The sequence below is a fragment of the Podarcis bocagei genome, assembly GCF_964188305.1.
Source record: "Podarcis bocagei genome assembly, chromosome: W".
Classification (NCBI taxonomy): Eukaryota; Metazoa; Chordata; class Lepidosauria; order Squamata; family Lacertidae; genus Podarcis; species Podarcis bocagei.
Genome location: NC_138131.1, coordinates 73,866,114 through 73,881,391, shown reverse-complemented (window position 1 = coordinate 73,881,391; position 15,278 = coordinate 73,866,114). Strand labels below are relative to the sequence as shown.

General features: G+C 43.2%; 1 protein-coding gene across 1 annotated transcript in view; it reads right to left on the bottom strand.

Moving 5' to 3' along the window:
* Positions 1 to 14,370, bottom strand: part of LOC308578141 (uncharacterized protein) — a gene marked incomplete at its 5' end in the record, with an annotated part of 46,207 nt that extends 31,837 nt beyond the window's left edge. The window contains 2 exons of the mRNA XM_081178406.1: positions 1,407 to 1,486; positions 14,233 to 14,370. Of these exons, the coding sequence (XP_081034532.1) occupies positions 1,407 to 1,486; positions 14,233 to 14,370 (218 nt within the window). The remainder of the gene's footprint in view (positions 1 to 1,406; positions 1,487 to 14,232) is intronic.
* Positions 14,371 to 15,278: the final 908 nt, after the last annotated feature.

The window sequence follows — 15,278 nt, the reverse complement described above, 5'->3', positions numbered from 1 at the left end:
AGGGAGTTGTCGCTGCGGCACTCCTTGTTGTGTGGAGTGCCGCAGGGCACAATCCTTTCCCAGATGCTTTTCAATATCTTTATGCGCCCCCTTGCCCAGATTGTCCGGAGTTTAGGGCTGAGTTGTCGTCAATATGCTGATGACACCCAACTTTATCTGTCAATGGACTCGGCCCCAGACACACTGACCAGATGCTTGGAAGCCGTGGCTGGGTGGCTGCGTGGGAGCCAGTTGAAGTTAAATCCTTCGAAGACAGAGGTCCTCTGGCTGGGTCAGGACAACATGGGGTTGGGGGGCCAACTCCCATCTCTTGTGGGGGCGCAATTAGTGCCAGAGCCTTCTGTCAAGAGCTTGGGTGTAACCTTCGATGCCTCTCTTTCCATGGAGGCACAGGTTGCAGCCACAGCAAAGGTGGCATTTTTCCACCTCCGCCGTATTAAGGAATTGGTTCCTTACCTTTCTCGCCCTGATCTGGCCAGTGATCCATGCGATGGTCACCTCCAGGCTTGATTATTTTAACTCGCTCTATGCTTAGACTCACTCTGACACCCTATATGGGATTTGGTATATAAATTTTCCCGTGGCTTTTTTGCTGGCCCATGTAGCACCAGCATGGATAGCTGGCTTGGGTGAATAGCTGATGTTTCCTCCCTTTGTAGTCTTGATGAGGCTGCATTTTAAGCTGTATTTTAATTAACTGGGGTTTTTTTCTATTCTATTTTATTGTAATTTATATTTGGTGTTAGCCGCCCTGAGCCAGGCCCTGGCCAGTGAGAGCGGGGTAGAAATAAATAAATAAATAAATAATTCGGGGAAGAATTATTTGTTTTAAGTTTTTCATGTGTGCGAAAACTCAGTCCAAGTTTTTCTTGGGGAAAAAATGTTTCAGCACATCAGTTAAGCAACATGGATACATATGCTACCATTTTACTGTTTTAGTGAAATAAATTGCTTAAATTGTTATGAAGGAAATGTTTCTTTTCTCCTTCCAATCAAGTACAGCAGAAAAGTTGTTCAAATAAAAAGTGTTCACTTATTAAAACTCACCATCATTTCGTCACAATCGGGCTGTATATAGCAGAACCAAATCATTTTGATATAACTGTAGAAAAGACTCTGAAGTTAGGATTCCAAAAAGGAAACCTGCCTCCGATTGTCAATATTAAGAGGATGCCAGCAAGGCTGAACCTTGCGGTAAAAGGGGGATTTAAATCAAGTCTTATGGATTTGGGATTTAAATCAGTTTGCTTTAAATAAAATCAACCCTCTAGGCAACAATGGGAGTTAGTTTGGGTATGGGTGCAACCACTAAACTGAGAATATAAGACGTAATGTGATTATACGCAAAACCAATAAAAAACATTTATATAAAAAAGAGAATATAAGCTCTATGCCTATTTGCTTACCTGTCAAATATACGCGCCTCCTTCAAGACGTTCCCCAGATTAATGTAAGCATCCAGGAAGTTGGGGTCCAGGGTCACCGCCTGAAAATATTTAAGATAATAGATTTTTGTTACTAATACAGTCATACCTCAGGTTGAAGTAGCTGCGGGTTAAGCATTTTCGGGTTGTGCTCCGTGGCGACCTAGAAGTAACAGAGCCCGTTACTTCCGGGTTCTGCAGCTTGCGCACGTGCAGACACTCAAAATGATGCCACACGCATCTACGGAAGCAGCAAATTGTGACCCGAGCATGTTCGCTTCAGGATGCGAACGGGGCCCCGGAACGGATCCCGTTCGCATCCAGAGGTACCACTGTATAACAGCATGGTTACTTTTAAATAAGTGGGTCAACTTTGACCTAGGCTGCCTCCTACCTACCTTCCTACCTTATCGATCTACCGACTTTATCTTATTATCTATCTACTTGCCTACCTATCTTATCTATCTATCTATCTATCTATCTATCTACCTACCCTATCTATCAAATCTATCTACCTACCTACCATCTAATCCAGGTGTGGCCCAACTTGGCCCTCCAACCCCCATCATCCCTACCTAACAGGACCAGTGGTCAGGGACAATGTGAGTTGTAGTCCCAAAACAGCTGGAGGGCCAGGTTTGGCCATGCCTGAATCTATCTACCTACTCAATCAATCAATCTAACTAATCTATCTATCCATCTACCAACCTTTCTTATATATGTATCTATCTAATCTACCTACCTAATCTATCTAATCTAATCTAATCTAATCTAATCTAATCTAATCTAATCTAATCTAATCTAATCTAACTATCTATCATCTATCTAATCTATCTATGCAAGGAATATCAACTGTACGAGAAATGGTACCAACTAATGTACTAACAGGACACCGGAGGCCCATTGCAGCTGAAAAAATGCCTCCAGTTTTAATATAAAAAAGAATGGGAAACGTTTATTGCATATTGACAAAAGCAGTGCACACAGGTTAATACATTAGCAGGATTATTTTTTTTAAAAAAAACCCACCTGTAATGGTTAAATTTAAAGTAGAATCATAGAATCATACAGCTGGAATAGACCACAAGGGCCATCGAGTCCAACCCCCTGCCAAGCAGGAAACACCATCAGAGCACTCCTGACATATGGTTGTCAAGCCTCTGCTTAAAGACCTCCAAAGTAGGAGACTCCACCACACTCCTTGGCAGCAAATTCCACTGTCAAACAGCTCTTACTGTCAGGAAGTTCTTCCTAATGTTTAGGTGGAATCTTCTTTCTTGTAGTTTGGATCCATTGCTCCGTGTCCGCTTCTCTGGAGCAGCAGAAAACAACCTTTCTCCCTCCTCTATGTGACATACTTTTCTATATTTGAACATGGCTATCATATCACCCCTTAACCTCCTCTTCTCCAGGCTAAACATGCCCAGCTCCCTTAGCCGTTCCTCATAAGGCATCGTTTCCAGGCCTTTGACCATTTTGGTTGCCCTCCTCTGGAGTAAGGACAGTCCCCGGATTTACAAATCAGTCCCCATACAAAATCCATTTAAGTTGAAAAGTATCCCCGGACTCATTGAAAAAAAATCTGATAACCTTAAATTAGTGATGATGATTTTATTGAAGAAGAAGAAGAGTTTGGATTTGATATCCCGCCTTTCACTCCCTTTAAGGAATCTCAAAGCGGCTAACATTCTCCTTTCCCTTCCTTCCCCACAACAAACACTCTGTGAGGTGAGTGGGGCTGAGAGACGTCAGAGAAGTGTGACTGGCCCAAGGTCACCCAGCAGCTGCATGTGGAGGAGTGGAGACGCGAACCCGGTTCCCCAGATTATGAGTCTACCGCTCTTAACCACTACACCACACTGGCTCTCCAGTGATGATAATGAATGATGATAATACAAAGGAACCAGGGGAGGCAAGTCAAATAATCCCATAATGTGGGATTAACATTGATTGTGTATACAGTTGTTTTTTTAAAAAAATATTATTTAATTTAATGATTTGGTTTTTTGTGAAAACTAAAAAAATATTATACAGTGGTAGCTTGGGTTAAGTACTTAATTCGTTCCGGAGGTCTGTTCTTAACCTGAAATTGTTCTTTTTTTAAATAATAATAATAATTTTTATTAAATTTTCCTATTTACAAATTCGCCATCCCAAACAGTATTCACAAATTTCAACTTTTTGGACTTCCACAAGCTTTTCCACCAATCCATATTTTCTATTTTTATGCATTCTCTAAATTTATATTGCCATTTAATATTATCCTTTCAGTTCTATTTCTTTTTTACAATACATCTTTAACTTTCACAAAGCCTCTTTAAATCCCACTAGCGTTGTCTGTTCGTCACATATGCTTTTCCGATAATCTGTAAACTTTCCCGAGTCCTCGATGAACTTGTGATCCCATTGATATCTAATCTTCCCAGTCAGTTTATCCAGTTCTGCATAGTCCATAAGTTTCATTCTCCACTCTTCAAGGGTCGGTAGCTCCTCTTGTTTCCATTTTTGGGCCATTAATATTCTTGCCGCTGTTACTGCGTATTGGAAAAGTTTGTAATCCTTTCTATTTATCTCTCTTCCAGTTATTCCTAACAAAAAGGCTTCTGGTTTCCTTACAAATGTGTATTTAAGCATCTTCTTCAACTCATTATATATCATTTCCCAGAAACCCTTTACCTTCTTACATTCCCACCACATATGGAAAAAAGATCCTTCTTTTTCTTTACATTTCCAACACTTATTACATGTTTTGAACATTTTTGCTAACTTAACCGGTGTTATGTACCATCTATATACCATTTTCATAATATTTTCCTTTTTCCATTTTCATAATATTTTTCCCAGTCAGCCAATTGTATATTATAACCAAAGTCTCTGGCCCAATGTATCATAACCGACTTTACCTCCTCGTCCATCGTTTGCCAATCCAACAACATTTTATACATTTTTGACAATATCTTATAATCATTGTTTATCATCTCTATTTGAAATTTCGATTCTTTTTCCGTATATCCACTCTTTTAAATCCTTTTTAAACATTTCATTTACCTGAAAATAATGCAACCAATCAAACACATGTTCTTTTACTTGTTCATATGGCTTCATTTTCCATTTCCCCCCTTCTTTAATTATTAGCTCTCCGTAAGTGATCCAATTCCCTCTCATATTGATTTTCTTTACACTCATAACCTCTAATGGAGACAACCAGTGTGGAACTTTGGGTTCTAATATATTTTTACACCTATCCCATATTTCTATTATGGAGCTCCTGAAAATGTGATTCTCAAAACCCTTGTGACTTTTCTTCTTCTCCAACCACAAATACACGTGCCACCCAAATCTATTATCAAATCCTTCTAACTCTAACAGTTTATTGTTTTTTAATTTTATCCATTCCCTTAACCAGCAGAGACAAGACGCTTCATAATATAATTTCAAATCTGGCAGCGCAAAGCCTCCTCTTTCCTTTGCATCTGTCAATAACTTACATTGTATTCTTGGCTTTTTGCCCTGCCAGATATATCTTGAATTTGCCACTCTTTGAAAGTCGTTGTCCCCCTAATTATAGGAATCATTTGGAACAAAAATAACATCTTTGGAAGCACACTCATTTTGATCGTTGAGATTCTACCCCAAAAAGAAAGTTTCATCCTTCCCCAAACTTACAAAACTTTTTTGATTCTGTTCCACACCGGTATATAGTTGTTTTGAAATAAATCAATATTTCTTGGAGTTAACCATATTCCCAGATATTTTACCTTCTTCGCCACTTCAATCCCTGATTCTCGTTGCATTACTTCTATTGCACTTTGGTCCATATTCTTAATCATTACTTTGGTTTTTTTCTTATTTAATTGTGGGAGCCAGGAAGTCATGGAAAAGGCTTGTAGTGCCACCTGGTGCCTTGCTGACCTCGGTGACCAGCACTCTGAGCTTACAATGTATTAGAATGTATTGACCCTATAAGGAGTTAGGTTCCCCCCTCTGGGCACTGTAACCCTATATGGTTTGTGGGTGGGTTAAAGCTTGACCGGATGAGGTAACGTGAGACATTGGAATGCAGCCATGCGGCTGGAGAGAACAAAGGATAATAAAATCGGAGGAGAGAGAGGAAGGAGCTTTTTTGCCCTCCGTCCATGGAGACATTTGCCTTTGTGTGTGTTTTTTCTTTGCCTTGCACCCCAAAATGACGGCTGGTTTCCGTCAACTGGTTCCCACAAGTGGTGCCCTCTCTGAGGCAGAATAAAAGGATACGGCTGAGGTTTTTAAAAGGGAAAAAAGAAGCAACTGGAAGCAAACAGTCTGAGGCAGACTAAGAGGATTTTAAAAGAAACTGAGAGGATTTTTGATCCAAGCAGTGGTTATCATCGACTCACTACGTCCGGCAAGGATTGCAAAGCGCTCTACATCTTTAAAAAAGATCCCGGTGAGTTCGATCCCTTCTATTATATTGATTTTTGAAAAATGGGCAGCTCTTTGACTACTCCCCAACAGAAATTTTTAAAAGACTTAAAATTTCTCCTCTCCTCCAACAAACTGGAAGTTCCCGAGGGTGATTTGATACAGCTCATTCTGGCCATTGATGAACATTCTCCCTGGGACTTGGGTGTAATTGCAAATGGGGCTTGGGAACTGAAACTTTGGGACAAGATTGGTGAACATTTTCATGAGCTCCCCAGCATCAGTACTCGGATTTTAAATGCATGGTGCAAGGTTCATTACGCTATGGGCTCTTTATCACCAAAAAATATCTCCCTGGCTGCATTGCCATCACAACCTCCAGCTTCTTTAATCCAGTCTGCTGTGTTAGAGTTTGTTCCAATCCTTGCCCTGCCAGCAGCTCCAGAACCCAAGCCTCCAGATTATAGTTCCTCACTAGAGGACCCAATCCTGCAAAAATATCGTGGTCTGGCTGGAAATGACCCTGCTCTTTCAGCAGCAGAACCAGCTACCCCCTTTCAACGTGCAGCCCTTGCCTGTTCCTTATCTCAGGATACCATGGCATTCCCTGTTATTGTGCCCCCTGCTGGTGCTCCAGCAGGAACTCAAGCCCAGCACCAACCTTTTGACTTTAAAATCTTGAAAGAGCTCCAATTGTCAGTCAGGACAAATGGACTGCAAGCACCATTCACACAGGCTCTTTTGGAAGCCACATTAGCCCAGCTGTTGGTTCCAGATGACATCAAGCTTTTGGCACGTACAGTTTTACCTCCATCAGCTGGTGTATTATTTGCTCATGAATGGGAAATCGCCTGTCATGGTTATGCTCCTGCCTTACTGCAACAAGCAAGAGGGAATAATCCTAATATTACCCTCGCAGATGTGATGGATGCTATGATGGGCCGTGGGCCCTTTGCTCAGGCTTCAGTACAAGCCACACTGCTGCAGATTTTATTGAGGGATACTGCTCTTGCTGCTCAACAAGCAATGAGAAAAATCCCAGAACCCACCAGTATTCAATCAAGGTGGGGTTCAATCAGGCAAGAGGCAAGAGAATCATATTCTTCCTTTATGGACAGGCTGATTACAGCAGTGAGTAGACAAATTGAAAATCCTGAAGCCAAACAAATAATTATCAAACAATTGGCCTTTGAATATGCCAAAGAGGATTGTAAGGTTGCGTTAAGACCGATAATACACAATCCTGCCACAGACACAGCAGCCATGCTTCGCATTTGTCAGTCTGGTGATACAGCCACCCACAAGATTCATCTGCTAGCAGCAGCGCTCAATGAAAACCAGCCTGTAGCCACCGATACAACGTTTCCAGCGTGGCGAACCAGGATCACCGATACCTCAGTGTGGGTAGAACGGTGGCCTCCACCAAAAGAAAAATCCGCAGCAATGGCACCATCCTGTTTCTGAACAGCTTATCTCTGAACAATTGACTTTCGGCCACATTGAACCATCTTCATCCCACTGGCTCCAGCAGACAAGGAACAGTTTGCTTTTACATTGCCAGTATATCACGATTCGCAACGTTATCAGTGGATTGTCCTCAAGGCATGCGGAACTCCCCTACACTTTGTCAACATTTTGTGGGTGAAGCATTGAAACCTTTCCACATGCGCCACCTAGAGGTGCTGCACACGAGCTGCACCTGGCCGTATTTGCTACATCGTTGCCAACAGGAATTTTATATGCTCAGGCGGAACAAGAAGAAGACTATCTGCATTATAGAATGGTTACATCTACCACATACCCCACCGAAGAACATTTATTCAGTAATTGAATCCACATCAGACATTGTTATCAAAGGACGTTCACGTGCAAATTGCTTTAGCTGATTTTATAGGTGTCATCATTTTTAACCCTCCAAAGGATGACCGTTTGACATTTCTGACACAGGTCACCTATGTTTGGCTACCCCCTTGTCTCTCACACCTCTCCCCTCTGCACTAACCCTCTTCATGGATAGAACAAGAAGTAGGGGGGTGGTGACATGGGAGGAGGGAGGAAAATGGAAATGTTTATATACCCCTCCACAGTCTTCTGCCCAGTGAGCTGAGCTAGCAGCTGTGATTCTTGCCTTTCAATCCTTTCCTACTCAACCTTTCAATCTTATTGTGGATACTCAGTATGTATATCGCCTTTTTGCTAGTTTACCAATATCTTATATAACTCCTTCCTTGGATTCTGACTTGTTTTCCTTGTTTCTTGGCCTGCAGGCCTTACTTCAGCACAGAGGGTTATCTTATTATGTTGCACATCTTCGCTCCCACACATCACACCCAGGGTATTTAGCAGAGGGCAATGCAAGAGCAGATGTGGCTCTGAGGGACATTTCTACCTTTTCTCTCTTTTCTGACCCTATACTAGGTCATAACACCTTTCACCTTCCTGCGAAAGCATTGGCAAAGCATTTTTCTATTCCTTTGGCCCAAGCAAGGGATATAGTTTCCCAATGTGCTTCTTGTTCTAAATCTCAGCTGGCCATTCCTTTTGATGCTGTCAATCCTAGGGGCACGTCTGCATTGGCGTGTTGGCAGATGGATGTCACACACACACCTGTGTTGGCTCCACTCTCCAAGGTTCACCTCACGGTGGACACCCACTCTGGATTCATATGGGCTACGCCCATGAGGGGGGAAACAGCTCGGCATGTCATTCAGCACACTATCCGCTGTTTCTCAGTCATGGGTAAACCTGCGCGTATCAAAACTGATAATGGTCCAGCATATATTTCTAAAACATTTTCGGAATTTTGTATGTTGTGGAATGTGAAATTAACTCATGGCATACCCTTTAACTCCACAGGTCAAGCTATAGTGGAAAGAGCACACCTGACGTTCAAAACACTATTGCTTAAACAGCTTGGCGGCCGAAGCATACCAACGGCAGATATCCCTTCGGCTGTTCACCAAGTTCTTTTTGTACTTAACCATCTTTTATATCCACATAATAGGACCCATACTCCCGCGGAATTGCATTTTAGGAAGGAGGAGGCACTCCCCCGCCCCTTGGTGGTGTACCGACGCTTGCCTGATCCCGCGTGGCATGGACCTGTTCCGCTGATCACGTGGGGACGAGGGTACGCGGCAGTGGACGTCGAGGACAAGCCTTTGTGGGTTCCAGCTCGATGCGTGCGGCCATGGCGAGTCCCTTCAACTACAGAAGTGCCTTCCTAACCATTTGCCTTGCCATCTTTTGCTGCATCATTATACAAGGATGAGAAGCAGACGACACAATCCAGTTGCAGCCACCATATTTCACCTTATCGGCTGGCAAGCAGCTGTCGCCTGAATCCTACTCTGGCTGGCAGTATCCACGGCTCAGCCACTCTCGAACTATAAGAACAGCATTGTTGAATAAGACTTTTAGGGGAGAAAATTATCATAAGATATGGAGGAATAATATTTTTGTACAAGATATGATTAAGTTTACCAGTTTATTGCATGCTTCTAAATGTTGGTTATGTATGCACATGCCGCCCTTTGCCAGTCATTCAGGCATAATGCTTCATGGCGTGCCTGTCAATGGATCTTTTCAATTTACTGATATTATATCCCCTAAGCAAACTTTTTGGCCTCCAGTACAATTGACCCTCCATGAGCCTGCCCCCATTTGTTTTCAAATTAAAGAGGGGAAAGAATCATGGGGCATATATCCAAACTGTCAATATACATTGAAATTCATGTTTAATAGCTCTTGTTCTCTTACAGGAACATACAGTGACCAATCTCAGTGCTTTAGAAGCGATACCAGTGCATGGCTAAAAACTAGGAAAGAAACCTACCATGCAAATTGGAGTCTGAATTCTTCTATCCCTGGCTTAGCAAATGCCACAGATGAGCAATTTCATATCAGTTCCTTATTTACTGAAGCCTTTAATTGGTCCCAACAGAGTAGTAATATCAGCTATTTACTCCAAAGAGAGTTATGGTTGCTTTGTGGCGAAAAAGCATACAAAGCCATTCCTCGAAACCTCACAGGCACATGTACATTGGGTCTCGTGGTTCCGTTGTTGTATAAGGTTGATAAGTTACCATCTTCTCTTAGACTACGAAATCGTCGGGAGGTAAATTCACCCATAAATCAATATATCGGTACCCAGGTCTCTCGGGCCTTGCTGCCCTCGGTGGGTGCAGCAATGAACTATAGGGACCTCCATCGGCTAGCAAATTGGACTGAAGGATTATTCAATGATACCATAAAAGCTTTGAAGGAACTCAACCAGGAGGTGTCTGCAATGAGAGAAGTGGTTTTACAGAATCGTTATACTTTGAATGTGATTTTAGCTTCAAAAGGAGGAGTTTGTGCGCTTGTTCATTCTCACTGTTGCATGTTTATTCCTGATAATAATGTCAGCATATCTGCGACAATCGACCATATGGAAACCATGGTAGCCCACAATCCGTTTGCCCCCCCTCCTTCCGTTGATCCATGGGCATGGTTATATTCTTGGCTTCCGGATGGAAGTTGGCTTCGACATTTATTGATTTTAGTGATCATTATAGTAGTTATTTGCATTATTTTGTGTTGCTGTATACAATGTATTCCTTCTTTAATTTCTGTATGTACTGCATGGTTCTCCAGTCCGCGGCCCGCTTCCGGTCTCACAAGAGTCGCCTATCGCGCTCGATATAACCGTATTGGTACTGACATATATGACTCTGATTAAATAAATAAAGAAAGAGGGCATGTGGGAGCCAGGAAGTCATGGAAAAGGCTTGTAGTGCCACCTGGTGCCTTGCTGACCTCGGTGACCAGCACTCTGAGCTTACAATGTATTAGAATGTATTGACCCTATAAGGAGTTAGGTTCTCCCCTCTGGGCACTGTAACCCTATATGGTTTGTGGGTGGGTTAAAGCTTGACCGGATGAGGTAACGTGAGACATTGGAATGCAGCCATGCGGCTGGAGAGAACAAAGGATAATAAAATCGGAGGAGAGAGAGGAAGGAGCTTTTTTGCCCTCCGTCCATGGAGACATTTGCCTTTGTGTGTGTTTTTTCTTTGCCTTGCACCCCAAAATGACGGCTGGTTTCCGTCAACTGGTTCCCACATTTAATATAAACCCGGCCACCTTGCCAAATTCCATCTCCACATTTAAACTCTTTAAAGGATCTTCTATCGTTATTACCAGGTCATCAGCAAAGGCTTTAACTTTATATTCGTTTTGACCTACTGTCACCCCTTTTATTAATTCATTTCGTCTAATTGCACTCAAGAGGACTTCCAGAACCATTATGAATAACAGTGGCGAGAGAGGACAACCCTGTCTTATACCCTTCCATATCTTCACTTCTTCTGTTATTACATTATTCACAATCAATTTAGCTCTTTGCTCTGTATAAATCGCCCTTATTCCATTATAGAAATCGTTCCCCACTTCCATAAATTCTAAATTTTTTAACACAAATTCCCATGATATACAGTGGTGCCTCGCAAGACGAATGCCTCGCAAGACGGAAAACCCGCTAGACGAAAGGGTTTTCCGTTTTGGAGGCGCTTCGCAAAACGAATTTCCCTATGGGCTTCCTTCGCAAGACGAAAGCCCATAGGGAAATCTCCGGGACAGCGGGGAAGCGCAGCACGTCTTCCCCACTGTCCTCGGACCTCCTCCGAAGGCTGGCGGTGGTGTGGAGACCTCCTCCCGCCGCCAGCCTTTGGAAGGCTGCTCTGAAGCCTGGCGGTGGGGTGGAGAAACCTCCTCCCGCCGCCAGGCTTCGGAAGGATGCTCCGAAGCCTGGCGGCGGGAGGAGGTCTCTCTGCCCCACCGCCAGCCTTCAGAAGGCTGCTCCGAAGCCTGGCGGCGGGAGAAGGTCTCTCCGCCCCACCGCCAGCCTTCAGAAGGCTGCTCCGAAGCCTGGCGGTGGGGCGGAGAGACCTCCTCCCGCCGCCAGGCTTCGGAAGGCTCTCCGAAGGCTGGCGGTGGGGCGGAGAGACCTTCTCCCCGCGCCAGCCTTCGGGTGGCTGTCCTGAAGACTTGCGGTGGGAGGAGGGTTTTCCTTCCCACCGCCAACATTCAGAATGCTGTTCTGAATGTTGGCGGTGGGGAGGAAAAACCCTCCTCCCACCGCAAGCCCCGGGAACAGAGGAGAAGCGCTGCGCCCCTTCCCCTCTGTTCCCGTATCTGTCCTGAAGGCTTGCGGTGGGGAGAAAAGCCCTTCTCCGCACCGCCAGCCTTGAAAGCGGTTTCCATAGGAACGCATTAATTGATTTTCAATGCATTCCTATGGGAAACGGTGCTTCGCAAGACGAAAAACTCGCAAGAAGAAAAAACTTGCGGAATGAATTAATTTCGTCTTGCGAGGCACCACTGTATTATCAAATGCCTTCTCCGCATCTACAAACATTAGTATAGCTTGTTTCTCATTCCTAGCAGACAGATATTACAAAACATTTATTATATTTCTCACATTATGTTTCATCTGCCTGCCTGGAAGAAACCCTGCTTGATCATCGTGAATAAATTCTCTCAATACCTTTTTTAATCTTTTTGCTAATATTCCAGCAAAAATCTTATAGTCTGTGTTTAACAATGAGATCGTGTGTTAAATCAGAATCTTGCTTGGGAATAAGTATGATGAAGGCTTCTTTCCAAGTTTCCAGAATATCTTTTTCCTTCAAAATATTATTCATAACTTCTTTCAGTGGTACCGTCAGGGTGTGCCTCAATTCTTTGTAATAACTGGCTGTAAATCCATCTGGTCCTGGAGCCTTTCCTTTTTTCAATTCTTTTATGACCTCTATTATTTCCTCATTCTCAATTGGGGCATTCAGTCTGTCTTTCTTTTCTGTCGGGATCTTTTGCACCTTTTTTTCTTTTAAATATCTTTCTATTCTCTTCAAATTGTTCTTTTCTCTGTTGCTGTACAAATGATTATAAAAGTCCAAGAATCCTTTTCTAATGCCTTTCGGGTTCTCAATCTCTTCTCCATCCACAATAATTTTGTTGATTATGTTTTGTTCCTTTCTTTTCTTAATTTGCCACGCGAGCCATTTACCTGACTTATTGGCATTGTCCATAAAATATTCCATCAACTTCTTTTGCGCCTCTTGTATGATTTTTTGATCACCCAAGAGGTAATCGTTAATTCTCCATCTAAATGATCTTTCTTCATAACCTTTAATTTCCAATTTTATTGGACTGTGGTCTGAAATTACTCTTGGCTGAATTTCAATTTGCCGAATTCTTGGAGTTAGTTCATTCGAGACCCAAATTTGATCTATTCTTGACATTGACTGATTTGGTTCCGAATAAAATGTAAACTGTTTCTCCAGTGGATGTCTAAGTCTCCAAACATCAATTAGATTACAGTTTTTCGTCATTGAAAAGAAAGTCTTGGGTAGTTTTCCTTCTTTGCTAACCTGAAATTGTTCTTAACCTGAACTTTAGCTAATGGGGCCTCCTGCTACCATTGAGCCGCCAGAGCACGATTTCTGTTCTCATCCTGAAGCAAAGTTCTTAACCTGAAGCACGATTTCTGGGTTAGCGGAGTGTATAACCTGAAGTCTATGTAAAACGAGGTACCACTGTATATATTTAAAAATTGCATCCAATTTTGACAGTGTTATTACAAACCACTTCATTCAGCCCTGCAACATCTTGCGAAGCAGCGATATACTAATATGCATCTGTTATTATGTGACATTGGTCAAGGCTTTCTGGGAAATAATATATGATGAATTTAAAGAAAATGTTTGAAAATACATTTGTCAAAAAAGCCAGAAGCCTTCTCACTAGGTATAAGACTTCTTATGTCTGCAACGACGGCAGCAAGAATGCAACTAGCCCAATGGGGCTTAAATTGGATTGTTATGAATGAAAAAAATTAGTAAAAAAATATTTCAAAAGAGAATGCTACTTGCCCAATTAATGGGGCTTAGATCAGGTTATTCATGAAAGAAATGATAAAAAAATATTTAAAAGAAGAGAGAATGCTACTAGCCCAGTTAATGTGGCTTATATTTGATTGTTATTAATAAAAAAATTAATAAAAAATAATTTAAAAAGAGAATGTCACTAGCCCAATTAATGGGGCTCATATGGGATTGTTATTAATGAAAAAAATAATGAAAAAATAATTTACAAAGAGAATGCCACTTGCCCAATTAATAGGGCTTAAATCAGATTGCTATGAATGAAAATAATAAATTCTTTAAAAGAAGAAGAGAGAACGCTACTAACCCAATTAATGGGGCTTCTAATGGATTGTGATTAATGAAAAATTAATAAAACATTATTTAACAGAAGAAGAGAGAACGCTACTAGCCCAATTAATGGGGCTTATATTGGATTGTTATCATTATCATTATTTTTCCAGGCCTTCCCATCTAGAGCCCAGAAACTCTGTAACAGTTACCTTCTCAAAGTGATGAATCGCCAGCCAGATTTCCCCTTGCGCATTGAACACACAGCCGAGGTTACTCCATGCCACAGCAAAGTTGGGTTGGGTCTCGATGGCTTTCAGGTAGCAGGCCTTGGGAGGGTCGAGAGGTAGGTAGGTACAGGGGGAAGGGGGTATTTGCACAAAAGAAAAGCAAGAGAAAAGTCCCAGTTAGCAGAGGCTTGACAACCATATGTCAGGAGTGCTCTGATGGTGTTTCCTGCTTGGCAGAGGGTTGGACTCGATGGCCCTTGTGGTCTATTCCAGCTGTATGATTCTATGATTCTACTTTAAATTTAACCATTACAGGTGGGGTTTTTTAAAAAAATTAATCCTGCTAATGTATTAACCTGTGTGCACTGCTTTTGTCAATATGCAGTAAACGTTTCCCATTCTTTTTTATATTAAAACTGGAGGCATTTTTTCAGCTGCAATGGGCCTCCGGTGTCCTGTTAGTACCATTAGTTGGTACCATTTCTCGTACAGTTGATATTCCTTGCATAGATAGATTAGATCAGTGTTTCCCAACCGGTGTTCCGCGGCACACTAGTGTGCCGCGAGAGATTGCCTGGTGTGCCGTGGGAGGGAGGCGGGCGAGTCGGGCGGCGAGAGGCGGGGCGGCGGCGGCGAGGATCCGCGTCGAGCCGGGGGCGGCTCCTCGGTGGTGGTGCCGAGGTTTCTCTCTCCATTCTCCCCTCACACACACACATAGGAAATAACACAGGATCAGCTGACAGGACCCGGCCAATGGGGCGGCGGTGGGGCAGCGCGCGCAAAAGGGAGGAGCGCGAGACAGCGGACAAGGAGGTGGCCGGCATGTCCGGGCAGCAGCAGCAACAGCAGCAGCAACTCCCGGCGACTGCTCCTCAAGCCCCGGGCAACCCTACTCCCTCACCGGCCTCGGCCGCCCTCCTGCTCCACCGCCGCCGCCTCCCCCGCCGCCGCCGGCTACCTCGGCCCCGCCGCCGCTCCCTCCTCCGCCCGCTATCGCCGCCACCACCACAACAGCCGCCGCCGCCTCA